The sequence below is a fragment of the Xenopus laevis genome, chromosome 9_10S (assembly GCF_017654675.1).
Source record: "Xenopus laevis strain J_2021 chromosome 9_10S, Xenopus_laevis_v10.1, whole genome shotgun sequence".
Taxonomy (NCBI): domain Eukaryota; kingdom Metazoa; phylum Chordata; class Amphibia; order Anura; family Pipidae; genus Xenopus; species Xenopus laevis.
The window spans coordinates 417,646-435,218 of NC_054388.1; the positions used below are offsets into that span (position 1 = coordinate 417,646).

Below are 17,573 nucleotides of genomic sequence, written 5' to 3' on the forward strand. Positions count from 1 at the left end.
AGAATTGAATGAGGGTTGACATTTCTAGCAGAGCTGTCCTAGGCCTTCCACTCTTTCTTTCTCAGGGAGGAGACACAACCTGAAGGTTCCTCCTCACATGCTCAGGGGACACTTTGAGGCACTGATGGGCCCCAATTCCTACACAAACCTTTGTTAATATTAGGGCTAACATGACTCAGTGGAAGGTCTACAAGTCCTTTCAGAATCAATATGTTTTTTTGCAATTACTAGACCCCCCAACCACGGTGCAAGTAAATGTTTGTAGTAGAAGGACAAGAAACACCTTAATAAAGAGTCAGAAAGAATATTGGGGTCATTTAAGTTTCCCTCAGGCAGAAACAGGAGCACCCTCCACTCATTATGGAGCACTAATGGAACACTAATGTCTGTAACTGGCAGCAGATAAAGGATCTGTGGGACAGACATACAGATGAACTCTAGCAGTCGACACATTATGATTATTTATATTAGCAATTGCCTACTTGCATTATGGAGTGACTATTTCCCTTTGACAGGGTTAAGGGCTCGTTTATTTTTCTCCATTTGGCCGAAAACCTATGTGACTGATTGGCACCATCTCATGGACAAATACATCAACTACACTTACAAGTTATGGGGGGAAAAATCACTAAAGGAAGAATCACTAAAAACAGAATATTCTATGGCAGGGAAAATTCCCTTAATCTCCTAATCGCATGTACAGTGAGAAATTAAGTACATTTCAACAGGAACGTCGCTCTTAAATGCCCCCGATCCAAGGAAATCCGTTTCCCCCACTGGAGGTGTGGCCTAATAGAGCCTGCACTCTGGTTTGGGGAAACAATATTTATTTGGAGCAAAAAATGCACATAATTGGCACCGTGCCTCCTGCACTGGGAGGAATCTCCAGAGAAACTATTTTCTTCCCATAGGTGCCCATTAAGGTTGCTCAGAGTTTTTACAATGGCCTAAAACCCTAGGCCTGCCACGTATTGGGGTTGAAGGGGCACCCCAGTCCCTACTATCTGTTCTTTGGGTTGAACACAGAACACCCATAATCCCAAATGTACTGGGGAGAGTACAGCAGCCCCTACATGTGGATAGAAAAATAAAAATAGAAATGTTTGCTTACAGGTGACATACAGGTGACATATAGGTATGCGGATATAGGTATGGGACCTGTTATCCAGAATGCTCAGGCCTGGGGGTTTCTGGATAACAGATCTTTCCATTATTTGAGTCTTCATACCTTATTCTACTATAAAATCATATAAACATGAAATAAAGCCAATAGGCTGGTTTTGCCTCCAATAAGGATTAATTATATCTTAGTTGGGATCAAGTACAAACTACTGGTTTATTATTACACAGAAAAAGGAGACCATTTTTAAAAATGTGGATTATTTGATTATAATGGAGTCTATGGGAGATGGCTTTTCTGTAATTCAGAGCTTTCTGGATAACGGATTGCATACCTGTACCAGTATGGCGTCTCCTGTAGCTGTATCTACTGCCCAAAGTGTGCCTAACACACGCCTCTCAATCCTCCCGAAAAAAAAACAAAAAATGGTGGGGCTTCAATGGGAAGTGGACAGGGTCGTCAAGGCACCAGTTTCCCCCCACACCCAAAAAATTATTCAGAGTAACCTGGTGCACACAGCAACCCCCCGGAACATTTATGGGGGGCTTAAGGCCATTGTTTTATGCGTTTTGCTAATAAAGATGACATTGCCCTTTAAGCTGTTCCCCCAAGAGACCTGCTGATCTTCTTAGTTACAATTGTATGTCAGTGCAGGAATTGGATATTCAGGATATTCCGTGTTACTGGTTTTCCTGTTTAGTTCCGTGCGTTTGGGGATCAAAGAGCAACAAGGATCCGGGACAGGGGGCTGAGCTGCCAAAATTGGGCCAGTGAAAACCATTTAATTTGGGAGGTACAGGCTATAGTTGCACCAGTGTCTCAGCCACAAGCACTGCTGTCCCCATTCTACTGTTCAACTACAACACTCACACAGCTTAACTCTTCTTAACAGGAGAGGCAGCATTTAATAGAACACAGAAATGTATGTGTCCCTTTCTAAACCTGATGGAGACGTTCAGAGAGGGATATTGTGGGTTCCCTTGGTGTTGGGGTCACCACTTAACCCCTTTAATACCAGCCTCATATTGAAGCCATACTACACGGGCAATCAGCAATGCCATTAGATGCACGCTGCAGACTGAACTGATTCCTGTGCCGCACACACAGAAATGAATTGCTAATAAACAATAAATAAAGGGGTGCAGCAGCAGCAGCAACAGGTAGCCATGCCCCCCTACTCACTGCACTATAAACCCCCTTAAGTATAAGGTACAAGTTAGGGACTGAAGGGGATCCGCCTATGAGTTTCCTGCCCCCTCCAAACACAATACAGAGACCTGCACCAAAAAATGGAGGATTGCACCTGCTTTTTGCACTTTGCACCCTGTTCTCCCCAATATCACTGACCCTTAGAGTTTCTCTCTTGCCCACAGACGTGCAGATTTCTTTCTTTGTGCGACCAACGCTCATTCGTTTCAGTCTAACGAGATTAAAATAAGTAGAAAAAGAACAGACGATGTTAATTGACAGACAACAACTGTACAAAAGTCATGGGTGACAAATAGAAGTGACAGTCAGACATTGATATGGTCAGATAGGCAATAAATGAGGGAAAAACTCTCTATATCAGTGATCCTCAACCAGAAGCTCGTGAGTAACAAGTTGCTCCCCAACCCCTTGGATGTTGCTCCCAGTGGCCTCAAAGCAGGAGATTATTTTTGAATTCCAGGCTTGGAGGCAAGTTTTAGTTGTATAAAAACCAGATGTACTGCCAAACAGAGTCTCAATGTAGGTTGCCAGTCCACATAGGGGCTCTCAATAGCCAATCACAGCCCTTATTTGGCACCACCAGGAACTTGTTTCATACTTGTGTTGTTCCCCAACTCTTTTTACATCTGACTGTTGCTCAGGAGTAAAAGAAATGTCAGGGACCCCCTGCTCTAGGGGTTCCCTAATTCCCCTTAGTTGTCACAAGGAGGTGTGAAGGGGGTGAGGCAGGAGGTAGACACGCCCCCATGTGATGTCATTCTCTCTGCCCGTAACTTGATCACATGGTGCTGGTGAAATCACAACTTCCTCCTATTGAATCCATTGTAGGCGGCAGCAGCAGCAGCTGCGTCAGAGGGAGTGTAAAGGTGAGTGTGAGCTGTGCGCCTGGGAGTGAGGGATCTGCCCTTCAGTAACATGTGTGTATATGTCTGTCCCTAACTGCCACTTTCCCTTCTGTGTCTGGCCCTGAGCTGGAGTCACTACGTCACTGGCTTTCTTTCTAGTTAAAGGCTCCTCCACCCAAATACCACATTCTTCTGCATCATGAAAGAAAATGTCATTCTAAGCAACTTTCCAATACAAATCCATTAACTGCCGGTGCTTTCAATCTGCTTTTGCAATTGCTATTGACCCTGTGCAGTGTTGCACTGGGATGTCTCTCTGGTGGGCTCCAGTCTGGGTGAGCTCTAGTCCAGGTGAGCTCCAGTCTAGATGGGCTCTAGTCTGGGTGGGCTCTAGTCTGGGTGGGCTCCAGTCTGGGTGAGCTCTAGTTTGGGTGGGCTCTAGTCTGGGTGGGCTCTAGTCTGGGTGGGCTCCAGTCTGGATGGGCTCTAGTATAAATGGGCTCTAGTCTGGATGGGCTCTAGTCTGGGTGGGCTCCAGTCTGGGTGGGCTCCAGTCTGGGTGAGCTCTAGTCTGGGTGAGCTCTAGTCCGGGTGGGCTATAGTCCAGGTGAGCTCCAGTCTGGGTGGGCTCTAGTCTGGGTGGGCGCTAGTCTGGGTGGGCTCTAGTCTTGGTGGGCTCTAGTCTGGAGGGGTTCTAGTCTGGAGGGGCTCTAATCTAAATGGGCTCTAGTCTAAATGGGCTCTAGTCTGGAGGGGTTCTAGTCTGGAGGGGCTCTAATCTAAATGGGCTCTAGTCTAAATGGGCTCTAGTCTAAATGGGCTCTAGTCTGGATGGGCTCTAGTCTGGATGGGCTGTAGTCCGGAGGGGCTCTAGTCCGGAGGGGCTCTAGTCCGGAGGGGCTCTAGTCTGGATGGGCTCTAGTCTGGATGGGCTCTAGTCTGGATGGGCTCCAGTCTGGGTGGGCTCTAGTTTGGGTGGGCTCTAGGCTGGGTGCACCCTCCCCCCCTTTCTAGAGCACATAGCATTAACTCATTAGTGCCTGCTCTAGGATCTGCCGGCAGTGAAAAAGACAGGAAAGGGTTAGTTCAGGAGTCAGTCCCGGGTCAGGGAAAGGCCACATTTTATTGCCCCAGATAAGCAGGGGAATCCTAGGAGGCTGAAATTATATAGGGTTAAAGCATTGTGTAAACGGAAGAGCAAGAGTTAACAGATTTACCCAAAACGACAGCATAATGTGGGTTACAGTCTGTCTGTCTGTCTGTCCCCACTGCATCGCTCTCATGGCTTTTACTGACACAATAATAACAAACAGAACCCACAGGAAAGCACAGCCGCCCGCACACATACAGGCCTGACTGTCTCTTTGTGGGAGCTGCCACACTGGTTGCTATACATATATCGGTGCTATACATATATCGGCTGCTATACAAATATCGCTTGCTATACAAATATCGGTGCTATGCAAATATCGGTTGCTATACAAATATCGGTTGCTATACATATATCGGTTGCTATACAAATATCAGTTGCTATACAAATATCAGTTGCTATACATATCTATGTCTGACTAGCAGAGAAACTGTGCCCATTTGGATACATGAAAGGGGTTTATTTAATTATAATATGATGTGGCTGTTATATTCTAAGACTCATTTCAACTGCTGTTATATACAGGTTAGCTAAATGTCTGCTGAGTGTTATATACAGGTTAATTAAGCCTCTGCTGAGTGTTATATACAGGTTACTAAAGGGTTGGGAAGGGGACAAAGCCTGATTGTACAGGGCTGCAGCAGAGCACAGTGTAATAGGTACATTATATCTGTCTGTTTTTTCTCTTTATATTCTCTGCACTGCTACTTCTGACTCCTGAAACAATGTAGCAGAAGCTTATGAACAGACTTGGAGGAGATGTGGTTGGGTCACATTGCATCTATGTTTCCTCTGTAATCGCCAATTTCTGTGGTCACGTGACTTTAAGGTTTCGATTCAGTTAGGCACTTGGATTCTGCTGAAAAAGGCTCAGATTTGGCTAAATAATGAATTCTGTTATTGCCTCATTGGATTCTTTGTTTAACTGCACAGTGGGGGCACAGTGGGGGCACAGTGGTTAGTAGAGGCCCCGGCAGCACTGGGGTGTTAGGGTTACCCTCTGCTACTTGTAATATATTAGTAGAAACAACTGAGCGTGGCTATAACCTCCTGTAACATTTATAGAGATAAAATACAAATACCAATGGGATCTAAATGTAATGATTGGTTTGTCACTGGTGACAATAGCAGGCTTTGTCTCAGCAAGTCTAGGGTTAAGTCAATACAGGAAGTGCCTGGACACTGCACAGACAGTCGGGGTCAGCGACACTCTGATCTGCTGAAAGGCTAAAACTGCCGCACAAAGCATTGAATGAGATTAATGGCAATTGTACAAGAGCTCAGAGGGATCAGTTGACATGTTTTGGCTTTAGAATCCCATAAAGGCCAAAGAAACGCAAGAGAATAATAAAGTGTCTTTTTTTATAGTGTCTCTGTGGCTTCCTACTCCTCTGTAGCTGCCAGTAATGAACATTGTGCTTTTCTCATTCACATAAAATAATATAAATAATGTATTGCTAGACAATGGGCATCGCTGCTATACACATGCACAGGTTACACTACACTTAAATACCCACTGGCAATTACACAATTACAAAAGCAAATAATAAATAAAGCCTTATGCTGCCAAAATAAGCCATTTTAATAGATGGTTCACTGAAAATAAAAATCAGCCGTCCCTGTGCCCCATGATCCAATAGCGGATCTGATTGTCAGTAGAAATACTTAAGTTCCAGCTGAATATGCAGGTACCAAACAAGTGAATATTAACCACACACTTTTCAAAGGAACAGTTTTTTTTTCCTGTGACATTTCTGTGTGTGAGAGTCTGACAACAGTGAGCTGAGCATGTGACCTGCACCAAAACCACTGTCACATGACAAGAGAAAAGGGGCACAGATAGGGGTCTCAGCCCAGTCGCTCCCACGTCATACTCCTTACAGATCTATTCACTTACACCCTGATACACACAAGAAAGCATAATGAAAGCCATATAAATAAGTGGCATAGGTTTTGTGCCCTTATCTTGGGGATTTTTATAACTTGCCATTTAGTCTTCGTTTTCAAAACATTCCAACCTAAATAAACAGTCCCTTAATTGTGGGGTGCAATGATTCAGCCACTGACCATTACCAGGTCCAATTGCAGGTTTGGCCAGACCAGATGGCAACCTACTGTTCCAATTGGCTGATCCATTAGTTGCTCCATTTCTCAGTAGGATCTATGGGGAATAAAGTGCAACTATTGTATCAATTCTTTAATGACACTCAGGGATTCTGCTCAGTAGGGACAAACATATGGATCAACTCATGGATCAGTTACAGGGTCGCTGACCCCCACCTCCCAGAGCTGCTTCACAAACACATAAGAAGGGGGAGAAATGACCTTTTAGGCTATTGCCATGCAGGGACCAGTGCAGGGGAACTATTTAAAAACAACTGGACTAAAAAAGTGTTGGAACAAGCCCTTTAAGTGGGGTCCAGTAAATCACAAACGAGTTCAACTGCAGGGTCGGACTGGGCTGGTGGGGAACTGGGAAAAAAGCCAATGGGCTCAGACCCACTCGCTACCTGTAGGTACTACTGCTCCCCCCACTGCCCTCCCTTCCTCGATCAGTCTAGGTGCAGAAGGGAGCAAGCAGTAAGGAGCTTATGGGGGGAGCAGGCAGGTGGCAGGGACCCCTGATGGGAGTGTGGGGGCCCCTGAGGCAGCAACCCCAGTGCATGCCAAGTCTGAAGCTGTTCAATTGCACCTTTGTATTTGTGGCCACCTAGTCTGAGCCCTCCTAGTCTGAGCCCTCCTAACAGCTATTCATGGAGACAATGTTGTGGGGAAGGCCTGGCTGTTAGCACAAGAGTTCATGTAAGTAAAAGTACTTTCTCTATGTGTCAATACAGCAATTTAACATGTTTTATATTTGCTTTTGAATTTATTCAGTGATCTGGGGGCAGACGATGGCGCAGTGGAACCAATTTCAGCAGCTGGACACCAGATACTTGGAGCAGTTACACCAGCTCTACAGTGACAGCTTTCCAATGGAGCTTCGCCAGTTCCTTGCCCCGTGGATAGAGAGCCAAGACTGGTGAGATTCCTGCCACAACACACAATTTAACACTCTGGGAATGTTTCTGCAATGGCCACATCGTTTCTTTTTCAAGTAGAGTCATTGTGCAAATCCAAAATGGCAAAACACTCCATAGCAATGGCTACAGCAATCTCATGGCTTAGAGCAGTGATCCTCAAACAGTGGCTCGTGAGCACAACATGTTATTCTCTAACCCCTTGGATGTTGCTCTCAGTGGCCTCCAAGCAGGGGCTTATTTTTCAATTCTTTAGTTCAGGGATCCCCAACCTTTTGATTCCGTGAGCAACATTCAGAAGTACAAGGAGTTGGGGAGCAACACAAGCATGAAAAATGTTCCTGGGGTGCCAAATAAGGGCTGTGATTGGCCATTTAGTAGCCCCTATGTGGATTGTCAACCTACAATGAGGCTTTGTTTGGCAGTGCACCTGGTTTTTATACAACCAAAACTTGCCTCCAAGCCTGGAATTCAAAAATAAGCTCCTGCTTTGAGGCCACTGGGAGCAACATCCAAGGGGTTGGGGAGCAACATGTTACTCATGAGCTACTGGTTGGGGATCTCTGCTTTAGTTGCATAAAAACCATGTGTATTGCCAAACAGAGCCTCCTGCAAGTCAACATAGAAGCTACCAATGCCCAATCACAGCCCTTATTTGGAAGCCACGTGAACTTTTTGCAGGCTTATGCTGCTCTCCAACATTATTTTACACTTGAACGTGGCTCAGGGGAAAAAAAAAGGTTGGGGATCCCTGGCTTCAAACATGACAAAAGTTTTCTATTCATTAGTTGTTTTTTTAGAGGTTTTTGGTAAGTGTTGGCAGGAAACCTCTGTGCCTTGTATGGTCTGTCAGAAATACATGTTTGCTTTGTATGCTGCATATGTATGTGTGGTTACAAGTATTTGCAGCTTTGTCATGTGTGTGTGTGTCTTTCAGTGTTTCCAACATAAAACATTGCAGCAGATATTTCTGGAGTCAGTTACACATTTGCCAACCTCAACCCATTCTGAGCTCTTCTGAGACTATTCCACTGGCTTTATTTTAAGTTGATCAAGAGTTTTTACCATCTCTTATAGTGTGTGTCGTATGGTGGTTGTTGCTTGCGTGTAGGATAGAAGTAGTTGGCACAATCTATATCCTAATTGTTTCATGTGTTTCTAGGGCATTTGCGGCCAGTAAGGAGTCTCATGCCACGTTGGTGTTTCACAATCTCCTGGGGGAGATAGAGCAGCAATACAGACGATTTCTGCAGGAATCCAATGTACTTTATCAACACAACCTGCGACGGATTAAACAGTTCTTGCAGGTAACCACAGCTGTGTCTTTGTATTTGCATCGGTTCACTTAATACAAACCAACCAATCTATTGTGACTTAAGTCAAACGTTTATATCCTTCTAACTGTACAAAATTTGTTCATTAAATTTAATTTTGTTCCCTTTACATGTATTGCTAATGTAACTGTTATTAGCGTAGGATTGATTTACTTTATTCTTGGAAAATGTCACTTTCATGTAGTCACTGTCACTGTCCTTTCTCCAAAACACTAGCGTCTTGTTTTATGGCCAAGCTATTGCTCTTATAGAGGAGTATGATGTTTCAGCTATTTTTAGCTTTACCTTTTCCCATTGTCAAGCAATGGATTCTGGGACTTGAAGTCCCTCTGGCACAATGCGTGACTGTCAGAAACGTGTATATTGAACTCCTACTAGAAAGTTCCTTTAAAACCTTAAAGGGATCCTGTCATCAGAAAACATGTTTTTTTCAAAACACATCAGTTAATGGTGCTGCTCTAGCAGAATTCTGCACTGAAATCCATTTCTCAAAAGAGCAAACCGATTTTTTTATATTCAATTTTGAAATCTGACATAGGGCTAGACATATTGTCAATTTCCCAGCTGCCCCTGGTCATTTGACTTGTGCCTGCACTTTAGGAGAGAAATGCTTTCTGGCAGGCTGCTGTTTTTCCTTCTCAATGTAACTGAATGTGTCTCAGTGGGACCTGGATTTTACTATTGAGTGTTGTTCTTAGATCTACCAGGGAGCTGTTATCTTGTGTTAGGGAGCTGTTATCTGGTTACCTTCCCATTGTTCTTTTGTTTGGAGGGGGGTAATATCAGTCCAATTCGCAGTACAGCAGTAAAGAGTGATTGAAGTTTATCAGAGCACAAGTCACATGACTGGGGGCACCTGGGAAACTTACAATATGTCTAGCCCTATGTCAGATTTCAAAATTGAATATAAAAAAATCGGTTTGCTCTTTTGAGAAATGGATTTCAGTGCAGAATTCTGCTGGAGCAGCACTATTAACTGATTCATTTTGAAAAAAATTTTTTTTTCCCATGACAGTATCCCTTTAAGGCCAATGGCACACGGCTTGTTTTAATGGCCACGTTGATTTCCTCTAGAATGTGCCTCAAAATGTCCAACGTTCCCTTCCCATTGGCATTTGTTAAAATAGGAGATTTACACTAATCCCATAAAACAAAAAAAAAAAAATGGGTAAAACATTGTCAGTCTACAAAGCAGCAAATAAATGAGTTTACTGGTTAACAGCAGATAAGCCCTTAATCGTGTTCATTGTTATTGCAGAGCCGATATTTGGAGAAACCCATGGAGATTGCTCGGATTGTGGCCAGGTGTCTGTGGGAAGAAGGGCGACTTCTCCAAACGGCTGCTGCTGCCGCACAGGTGATGGAGGGAGGGTTTCCCTCCTGAAACGTTGATACTGTTCTAATATGTGATGTTTAAAGTAACTGACATCACTCACACAAACCTTTCAGCATTATTTGCTGCACAAAGTTGATTGGTGTATGCTCAGCCCTTGAGCATCTTCTTGAGAGCAGCCCTCTTAAATTCCAAAACACTTAAAGAAAAAATGCACAATATTTATAAAGTATTAGTGTGTGCATTTGTTATGGGGAAAAGGGGCTTCTTTTTTACTGTAGCCAACTTAAAGATAAAGAATGGAGAGAGGGGAATCAGTCAATGGTGCACTCTGTAACTTGGCTAAAGTAGTAAGAGCCGTATGATTCCATTTTCAGTTGACTTAATATGTAGTATGATTTAAATGATGACAGATGATACAATAGAAAAGTATTCACAGTATTTACATTTTTGATTTCTTGATTTTATTTTTTTTTTATTATCTGGGGTCACTGCTGGCAATCTTTCATTTTCTCTGCTACCTGTGCATTATTGTTTGCCCAAACAAATGTGCCCATTGACAATCATTTTTTTGTTATTCAGCAAGATGGGCCGACCTGAACACCCCACCGCAGCCGTGGTCACTGAAAAGCAACAGATGTTGGAGCAACATTTACAGGACGTGCGCAAAAAGGTTCAGGTACAAAGTGGATTCTGTTTAGTTCTGTCTTATTTGGCCAATTTGATTAACTGTTTCTACAAAATGCAACCATTTGCTATACAGGACCTTGAGCAGAAGATGAAACTTGTTGAGAACCTTCAGGATGACTTTGATTTCAAGTACAAAACTTTAAAAAGTCAAAGTGGTGAGTTAAATTGATAATATCTATAGTAAACGACCACTGGAGAAAAACCAGGGGTTCTGTAATTGTTCTATTCATCAAGACCAGAGATTGGGTGACCCTAAGACTAGTACCAATATATAATTAGAAGCTACTAAACTATATGTGTCATTGCTTTGCACTACTGTAGACCTTTCTGAGATGAATGGCAACCAACAGTTGGTCACAAGGCAGAAGATGCAACAGCTGGAGCAGATGCTGGCGGCATTGGATCAGTTGAGAAGAGTAAGATGTCATTGATAACTTGTCTTGTAGAATTTCTTAAGTTTTTTAGTTAAGTCTTTATCTTTCCTTTCGTAGCATCAACTTTTAAAGAAGATTCATGCCAAATATATGTTCTGCACAGGTTATAACATATTCAAAGGAGCTTCTTATGTGAGGAATAGTGATGGGCATAATTTTTAGACTCCAATGGGTGAAAAAAAATAGTTGCACATCAAAATTGCCGCCTATTTGTATTAGGCAAATTTTACGTTGTTTTGTGAACTATCGGCGAAGCAATGCGGGTCAGATTCACTACTTAGGAACCTTTTATCTGTCATCTGACTTATTATATGAATTATTGTTAGTCAAGGGGTTAGTCAGCTCATGCTAAAACTAGTGCCCATTGCCCTCCTCCAAATCCTCATTGGATGTGAGCACTGGAGTGTGATTTTTTTATGCAACCAATCGGATCAAGTGCAGTTGCACAAATTTGCGTTGGGACTTATTGTTCAGTATATGAGATGTTGCTCTCCTGTCAATTATCCATTTCTTTCCCTAATATTTATATCACATTGTGCACTCTATTGTTAGAATAGTTAGCATTATGTGTTTACTTTCATGGGTGCCTTGATCTGCCCAATTCTAAATGAAATTAAAAGCATGTGTCTCTGGTGAACAATATAAATGTATTTATTTGCTTCCATTTCCACTTTTTCTCCCCCAAAGACTATTATTAGTGATCTGGCCAGTCTCCTGTCAGCCATGGAGTATGTGCAGAAGACACTGACTGATGAAGAACTTGCTGACTGGAAGAGATGGCAGCAAATTGCCTGCATTGGTGGACCCCCAAATATTTGCCTTGATCGACTTGAAAACTGGTAAAAAGCTATCACTAACTACTTGTGACTTAGAGCTGGAACAAACCTGGCTCTGTGTGTGTACATCTATTTATGTATCTTACAGTAAGCTTAGATATATATATATGCTAGCCCATGTCAGCCAATGCGGGTCACTTTAGGGAGGCTGAGCAGTAATTATAATAAGGTTATGGTTTGTTGCGCAGGATAACTTCCCTGGCTGAGTCCCAGCTGCAGATCCGTCAACAGATCAGAAAACTAGAGGAGCTACAGCAGAAAGTTTCCTATAAGGGAGACCCCATTGTTCAACACCGACCCATGCTGGAGGAGAGAATTGTGGAATTATTTAGAAATCTCATGAAAAGGTAAGAGCAGCAGGCTTCAAAAGTCACAGTCAGAGATGTCATGTTGCTAATGGTTGCCCTAAATATTTAATGTTGGATTTGTGTACTGATTTTTCCTTAGTATAATTTTTTTGTCTTTTCCACAGTGCCTTTGTAGTGGAGAGGCAGCCGTGCATGCCCATGCATCCTGACTGGCCACTGGTTATTAAGACCGGAGTACAATTCACTACCAAAGTTAGGTTCGTTTTATATGGAACAGCTTTGCAAACCTTCTTATGGATGTTGTGTGTGAGGTGTACTGGATGGGGCTGGGCAGTTTTGTGTTTTGCTTTGAAATGTTCTGCAGCGTTTGGTTCCTGTGAGGCTTCCTATGAGAGGACAATTATGGATTTGCCTTTCAAGCCAATCTGTAGGGCAATTTAGTGTCACCCACCCACGGAGCTCAAATTGCTCATTGACAAAGCGCCTGGTATCTGTTTCCATTTATTGAACACATACACTTTCAGACTATTGCAGTTTCACTTGATCTGCAATTGCCCCACTGGGTCCATCCATATCCCCATGCAGTGAAGTATGATACCAACCATTTTGTCACCCACCTGTTGAGTTGGAATCACCCTGAAAATAAAATATCCTGAATGTGCCCTTTTTTGGCCCAATATTTGCTGTCTCTGCCATTGTTTACTGCTCTTAGAAAAGTTTGTGCTGCATTTTTGAGTGATAATTGCCTGCATGGAATTGGCTTGTGAGCTATCACACTAAAAGGTAAATGCTGGGACACCAGAACGCCTGCAATATTTGCCTTCAAGGGATACTGTCATGGGAAAATTTTTTTTTTCAAAATGAATCAGTTAATAGTGCTGCTCCAGCAGAATTCTGCACTGAAATCCATTTCTCAAAAGAGCAAACACATTTTTTTATATTACATTTTGAAGTCTGACATGGGGCTAGACATATTGTCAATTTCCCAGCTGCCCCAAGTCATGTGACTTGTGCTCTGATAAACTTCAATCACTCTTTACTGCTGTACTGCAAGTTGGACTGATATCACCCCCCAGCAGCCTAACAACAGAACAATGGGAAGGTAACCAGATAACAGCTCCCTAACACAAGATAACAGCTGACTGGTAGATCTAAGAACAACACTCAATAGTAAAAACCCATGTCCCACTGAGACACATTCAGTTACATTGAGAAGGAAAAACAGCAGCCTGCCAGAAAGCATTTCTCTCCTGAAGTGCAGGCACAAGTCACATGACCAGGGGTAGCTGGGAAATTGACAAAATGTCTAGCCCCATGTCAGATTTCAAAATTAAATATAAAAAAATCTGTTTGCTCTTTTGAGACACATTTCTATCTGCCTTTCTTTTTACAACTTGTTTTATGCAGTGCAATATTGGTCTTCATTTACATGACACTGTGTGTTTCATTTCAGGCTGCTGGTGAAGTTCCCAGAGCTCAATTACCAACTGAAAATCAAAGTTTGCATTGATAAGTAAGAATTGTTCACTGATAATGGATTTCCAATGCTAAATCGTTACATGCTGTACTATGTTTTGCCTTGGGCGAAAGGAAATCACAGGAAATGTGATAACATTGTGGTTAACCAGGTATAATAATGTTGCAAGCACCTATTTATCTAAAGTGACATAAATATTAGAAGTAACATTAAGAATAAATACAGCAGTAGTTACACGTGCTCACAGCAATGGATAATGAATAGCATTTTCTGTTTTTCAGGGACTCCGGTGATGTAGCTGCACTAAGAGGGTGAGGCATTTGTGTGTGTATTGCTCTTTGCTTGCCCTTTATGATACTCAGTGGTAAATGGCAAATGAGCCCTATTGTAATAAAAATACAATGTTAGATAAACATTGATGTCACAAGAAAAATATCAGCACGCAGACAGCCCATGTTAGATGCAATCTTAAAAAATGTGCTTAATTGTAAGAATGATATGCTGTGCATTGCCTGTAAAGGAGAAATATGTGTGTGTGCGTATTGCCTCCACTGTGAAATAAACAGTCCACGGATAAGCCCTCTCTATAATGATCTGTTCCTAAAAACTGCCGCTGGGGGGTTGTTTATACAGAGCTCATTGTATGGCTTTATACAAATCAACCTGGTATCAAGAGGAGAGACAGTAAATGCTAAAACTAAAACGGTTTGCATTAAGAAAGAAAATGAGGAATATATTCTGCCCATATTATGTCCGCTGTGACTATAAAGAAATAATAAGAAAGACTGTGCATCTGTCTGACTGCCTCTTTCTACCTTCTAGTTCCCGCAAGTTCAATATCCTTGGTACAAGCACCAAAGTTATGAACATGGAGGAATCAAATAATGGGAGCCTGTCTGCTGAGTTCAAACACTTGGTAAGAAGACGTTTGCTCGCTGGGAAGGGAAGCAAAAGACATCGGGTTTAATTTGCAGACAGCAGAACCCCGGCCCAGTCAGTGGGAACAGAGTGCAATGACCATTGCTTGTTGCCTTTATACAAACTGTCAGCGCTCCCAAGTTCTGGAATGAGCCTGGTGCTTATCCATCTGAACTGGGACAGAACTGGGCTACATTATGTCCCCCACCACGGCACTCTGCACTAGAGTAACTGGAATATTTCATGGAATGTGGTCTGATTCTTCTGCATTTCATTGTTCAGAATGTAAAATACTGTACTATAACCTGCCATCAGTCTGATTACTTGTTTCTCTGCAGACTCTGAGGGAGCAGCGATGTGGCAATGGGGGAAGAGCAAACTGTGATGTGAGTGTGTAAATGTAATAATGTAGAGCAGGAGCTTTATCCCAGTCACTATAACCACTTGCACATTTCCCTGGAGTTTTGCTTCTCTGCACATTGTTCATGGAATTTCACCTGACTTTCTCCTCTGCATATGGCAGTGATTATAACTATACAATGAGTGTAATTCCTCTTATTCACCACCCACTACCTGCACTCTGGCCCATTGTAGGCTCATTACCTGTAATAGGCGAATGCTCAATAAAATAAACCAATTGTTGGATACATATCAGATTGCAGAATGCAAAACCTAATTTGTGCATGAGCAACCCCAATATATTGTTTAAATAACAAAACTTACCAGTTAGGGTTCAGTTTCCACACACTAAATGCCGGATTTGGTGCAGAGCTTGAAGCATATGTACCGTAAACTGTGCAGCATGTTCATTCCTCCTTCTTCATAAAGGGCATTAAACCCCACAACCAAGGACACATTTTAATCTTTAGCTTCATTTAAAAAGGGGTTTTCTATTAGAATGAAACATATTGATTTAGTATAGCACATAAACTAGACTACACACAAACTATACTTCAGAATGTTCTAACTCATTTACTAAATTGTGATTAAAAATGGATTTACTTTATTTTGCAGGCCTCCCTTATGGTGACAGAAGAACTTCATCTAATCACATTTGAGACAGAAGTTTATCATCAGGGGCTGAAGATAGACCTGGAGGTATAAAAATAAAGGAATACTATCATCTAATAATATCAGTTAATTCTTGAAATGATTGAAATGAAACAGTTCATTTTTCTGTTCCCCATTACTCATTACTTCGTATTTTTATTAGGGTTAGGGTTTATAAGTCAATGAGTGGCTGAATACGCTGCACGGCTGCCCTGCGTGCTCATATTGAAGAACGAGAGAGATTGATTGTTTATAAATCAAATTGGCCAGGTCAATGTGCATTAAACAAGCAACTGATCCTATTGTTTACATTTAACACAGACTCATTCCCTGCCTGTTGTGGTGATTTCCAACATCTGTCAGATGCCCAATGCTTGGGCCTCTATCCTGTGGTACAACATGCTGACCAACAACCCAAAGGTAGGACTGTAACCATCCATGCCTGCTAACTGCAGCTAACCACCCCCTCTTTCATAATAAACATCAATGTACTTTGTTTTGCCTTTTTGAAATTTCTTTTCTTTTCTCTTTCAGAATGTCAACTTTTTTACCAAGCCCCCCATTGGCACTTGGGATCAGGTGGCAGAGGTGCTAAGCTGGCAGTTCTCCTCCACCACAAAACGTGGCCTAAGTATTGAGCAGCTAACCACACTGGCAGAGAAACTGTTGGGTCTGTATTCTGTACACTTCCAGTACAATAGAAGAAGCCATGTTGTTACTGCTGCTTTGTGTTTCTCAATACTCTTATTTTCTCTTACAGGCCCAGGAGTCAACCATTCTGGATGCCAAATCACCTGGGCCAAGTTCTGTAAAGTAATTTTTCTAAATTCAGTTTTAAAATGACGTATCATAGGTTAATGTTGACAATGTCATAGAAGCCTCTCCCCTAGTAGTCCTTTTACGTTTGTATTTCTTAGTAACCTGTGCAACCCATTGCATCAGTGTCCAACCTACAGTTGATATTGGCCATTTCCTAAAGCCAAAAATAATCAAGCTGATTGCTGTCCATGCTGTTCGGTTTTAACAAAAGCCAATAATGTTAGTGGCCTTATGCCAATCACACGGGATCTTTTCCTTTCAATATAATCATTGCAAAACATGCCCATTGTATTTCAGGAAAACATGGCAGGCAAAGGGTTTTCCTTCTGGGTTTGGCTGGACAATATCATTGACCTTGTGAAGAAATATATTCTGGCACTTTGGAATGAAGGGTGAGCATTTCTAAAATTCTTTTTCTCTGCAAATGATGCTTGTATGCTGGGATTGGGGTAAAACTGTTCTAGAGATGCTCATTCCATGTACTTGGTTCCAGCTAGACAACCTGTGTACTCTGAAAAGTAGGGTTTAGAGAAAATCTTATGAGATCATTCATTGATAATACATGTGCAATGTTGTACATTCCTAGGCACTGCTCCGTATCTAAAGACCAAGTTTATCTGTGTTACCCCGTAAGTACTTATTCGTTTATATCTCTGTGGATAAATGTCTTTGTGGTACATTGCATACAGGGCATGTAGAGCGTGCTGAGCTCCATAATATTTACACATGTTGTACAGGCATATTACACACAGGGGCTATCTTTAATATGGGTAGGGACATTTGCATCACACCCTTAATTATAGTCTTCGCTCTATCTTTATGGATATGTCATCAGTTCAATGCTCCTAATTATAAAGAGAATGCTGCCACTGACTTGTTCCTACAAAGAAACATGGCATTGGACCAACAGACGTAAACAAAGTCTTTAAATGCGGTGGGTGCAGATGGGATCCGAAGTGTAGAACATCTGAAATCTGCCTTTGTGCATTTGTTTGTTTAGCTTTGGTCTACAGTATAAGAAGTCAGCACT

General features: G+C 42.2%; 1 protein-coding gene across 1 annotated transcript in view; it reads left to right on the forward strand.

Annotated features, from left to right (window-relative positions):
• Window positions 1-3,149: 3,149 nt before the first annotated feature.
• LOC108702458 (signal transducer and activator of transcription 3.2-like) overlaps window positions 3,150-17,573 on the forward strand; it is a 37,637-nt gene continuing 23,213 nt past the window's right edge. The window contains exons 1-19 of the mRNA XM_041578974.1: window positions 3,150-3,195; window positions 7,202-7,346; window positions 8,507-8,651; window positions 9,937-10,049; window positions 10,594-10,690; window positions 10,775-10,856; window positions 11,023-11,117; window positions 11,823-11,974; window positions 12,160-12,318; window positions 12,444-12,536; window positions 13,733-13,792; window positions 14,038-14,067; window positions 14,579-14,672; window positions 15,013-15,060; window positions 15,689-15,772; window positions 16,046-16,144; window positions 16,259-16,537; window positions 16,841-16,935; window positions 17,130-17,237. Of these exons, the coding sequence (XP_041434908.1) occupies window positions 7,219-7,346; window positions 8,507-8,651; window positions 9,937-10,049; window positions 10,594-10,690; window positions 10,775-10,856; window positions 11,023-11,117; window positions 11,823-11,974; window positions 12,160-12,318; window positions 12,444-12,536; window positions 13,733-13,792; window positions 14,038-14,067; window positions 14,579-14,672; window positions 15,013-15,060; window positions 15,689-15,772; window positions 16,046-16,144; window positions 16,259-16,537; window positions 16,841-16,935; window positions 17,130-17,237 (1,961 nt within the window). The 5' untranslated portion in view covers window positions 3,150-3,195; window positions 7,202-7,218. The remainder of the gene's footprint in view (window positions 3,196-7,201; window positions 7,347-8,506; window positions 8,652-9,936; window positions 10,050-10,593; window positions 10,691-10,774; window positions 10,857-11,022; window positions 11,118-11,822; window positions 11,975-12,159; window positions 12,319-12,443; window positions 12,537-13,732; window positions 13,793-14,037; window positions 14,068-14,578; window positions 14,673-15,012; window positions 15,061-15,688; window positions 15,773-16,045; window positions 16,145-16,258; window positions 16,538-16,840; window positions 16,936-17,129; window positions 17,238-17,573) is intronic.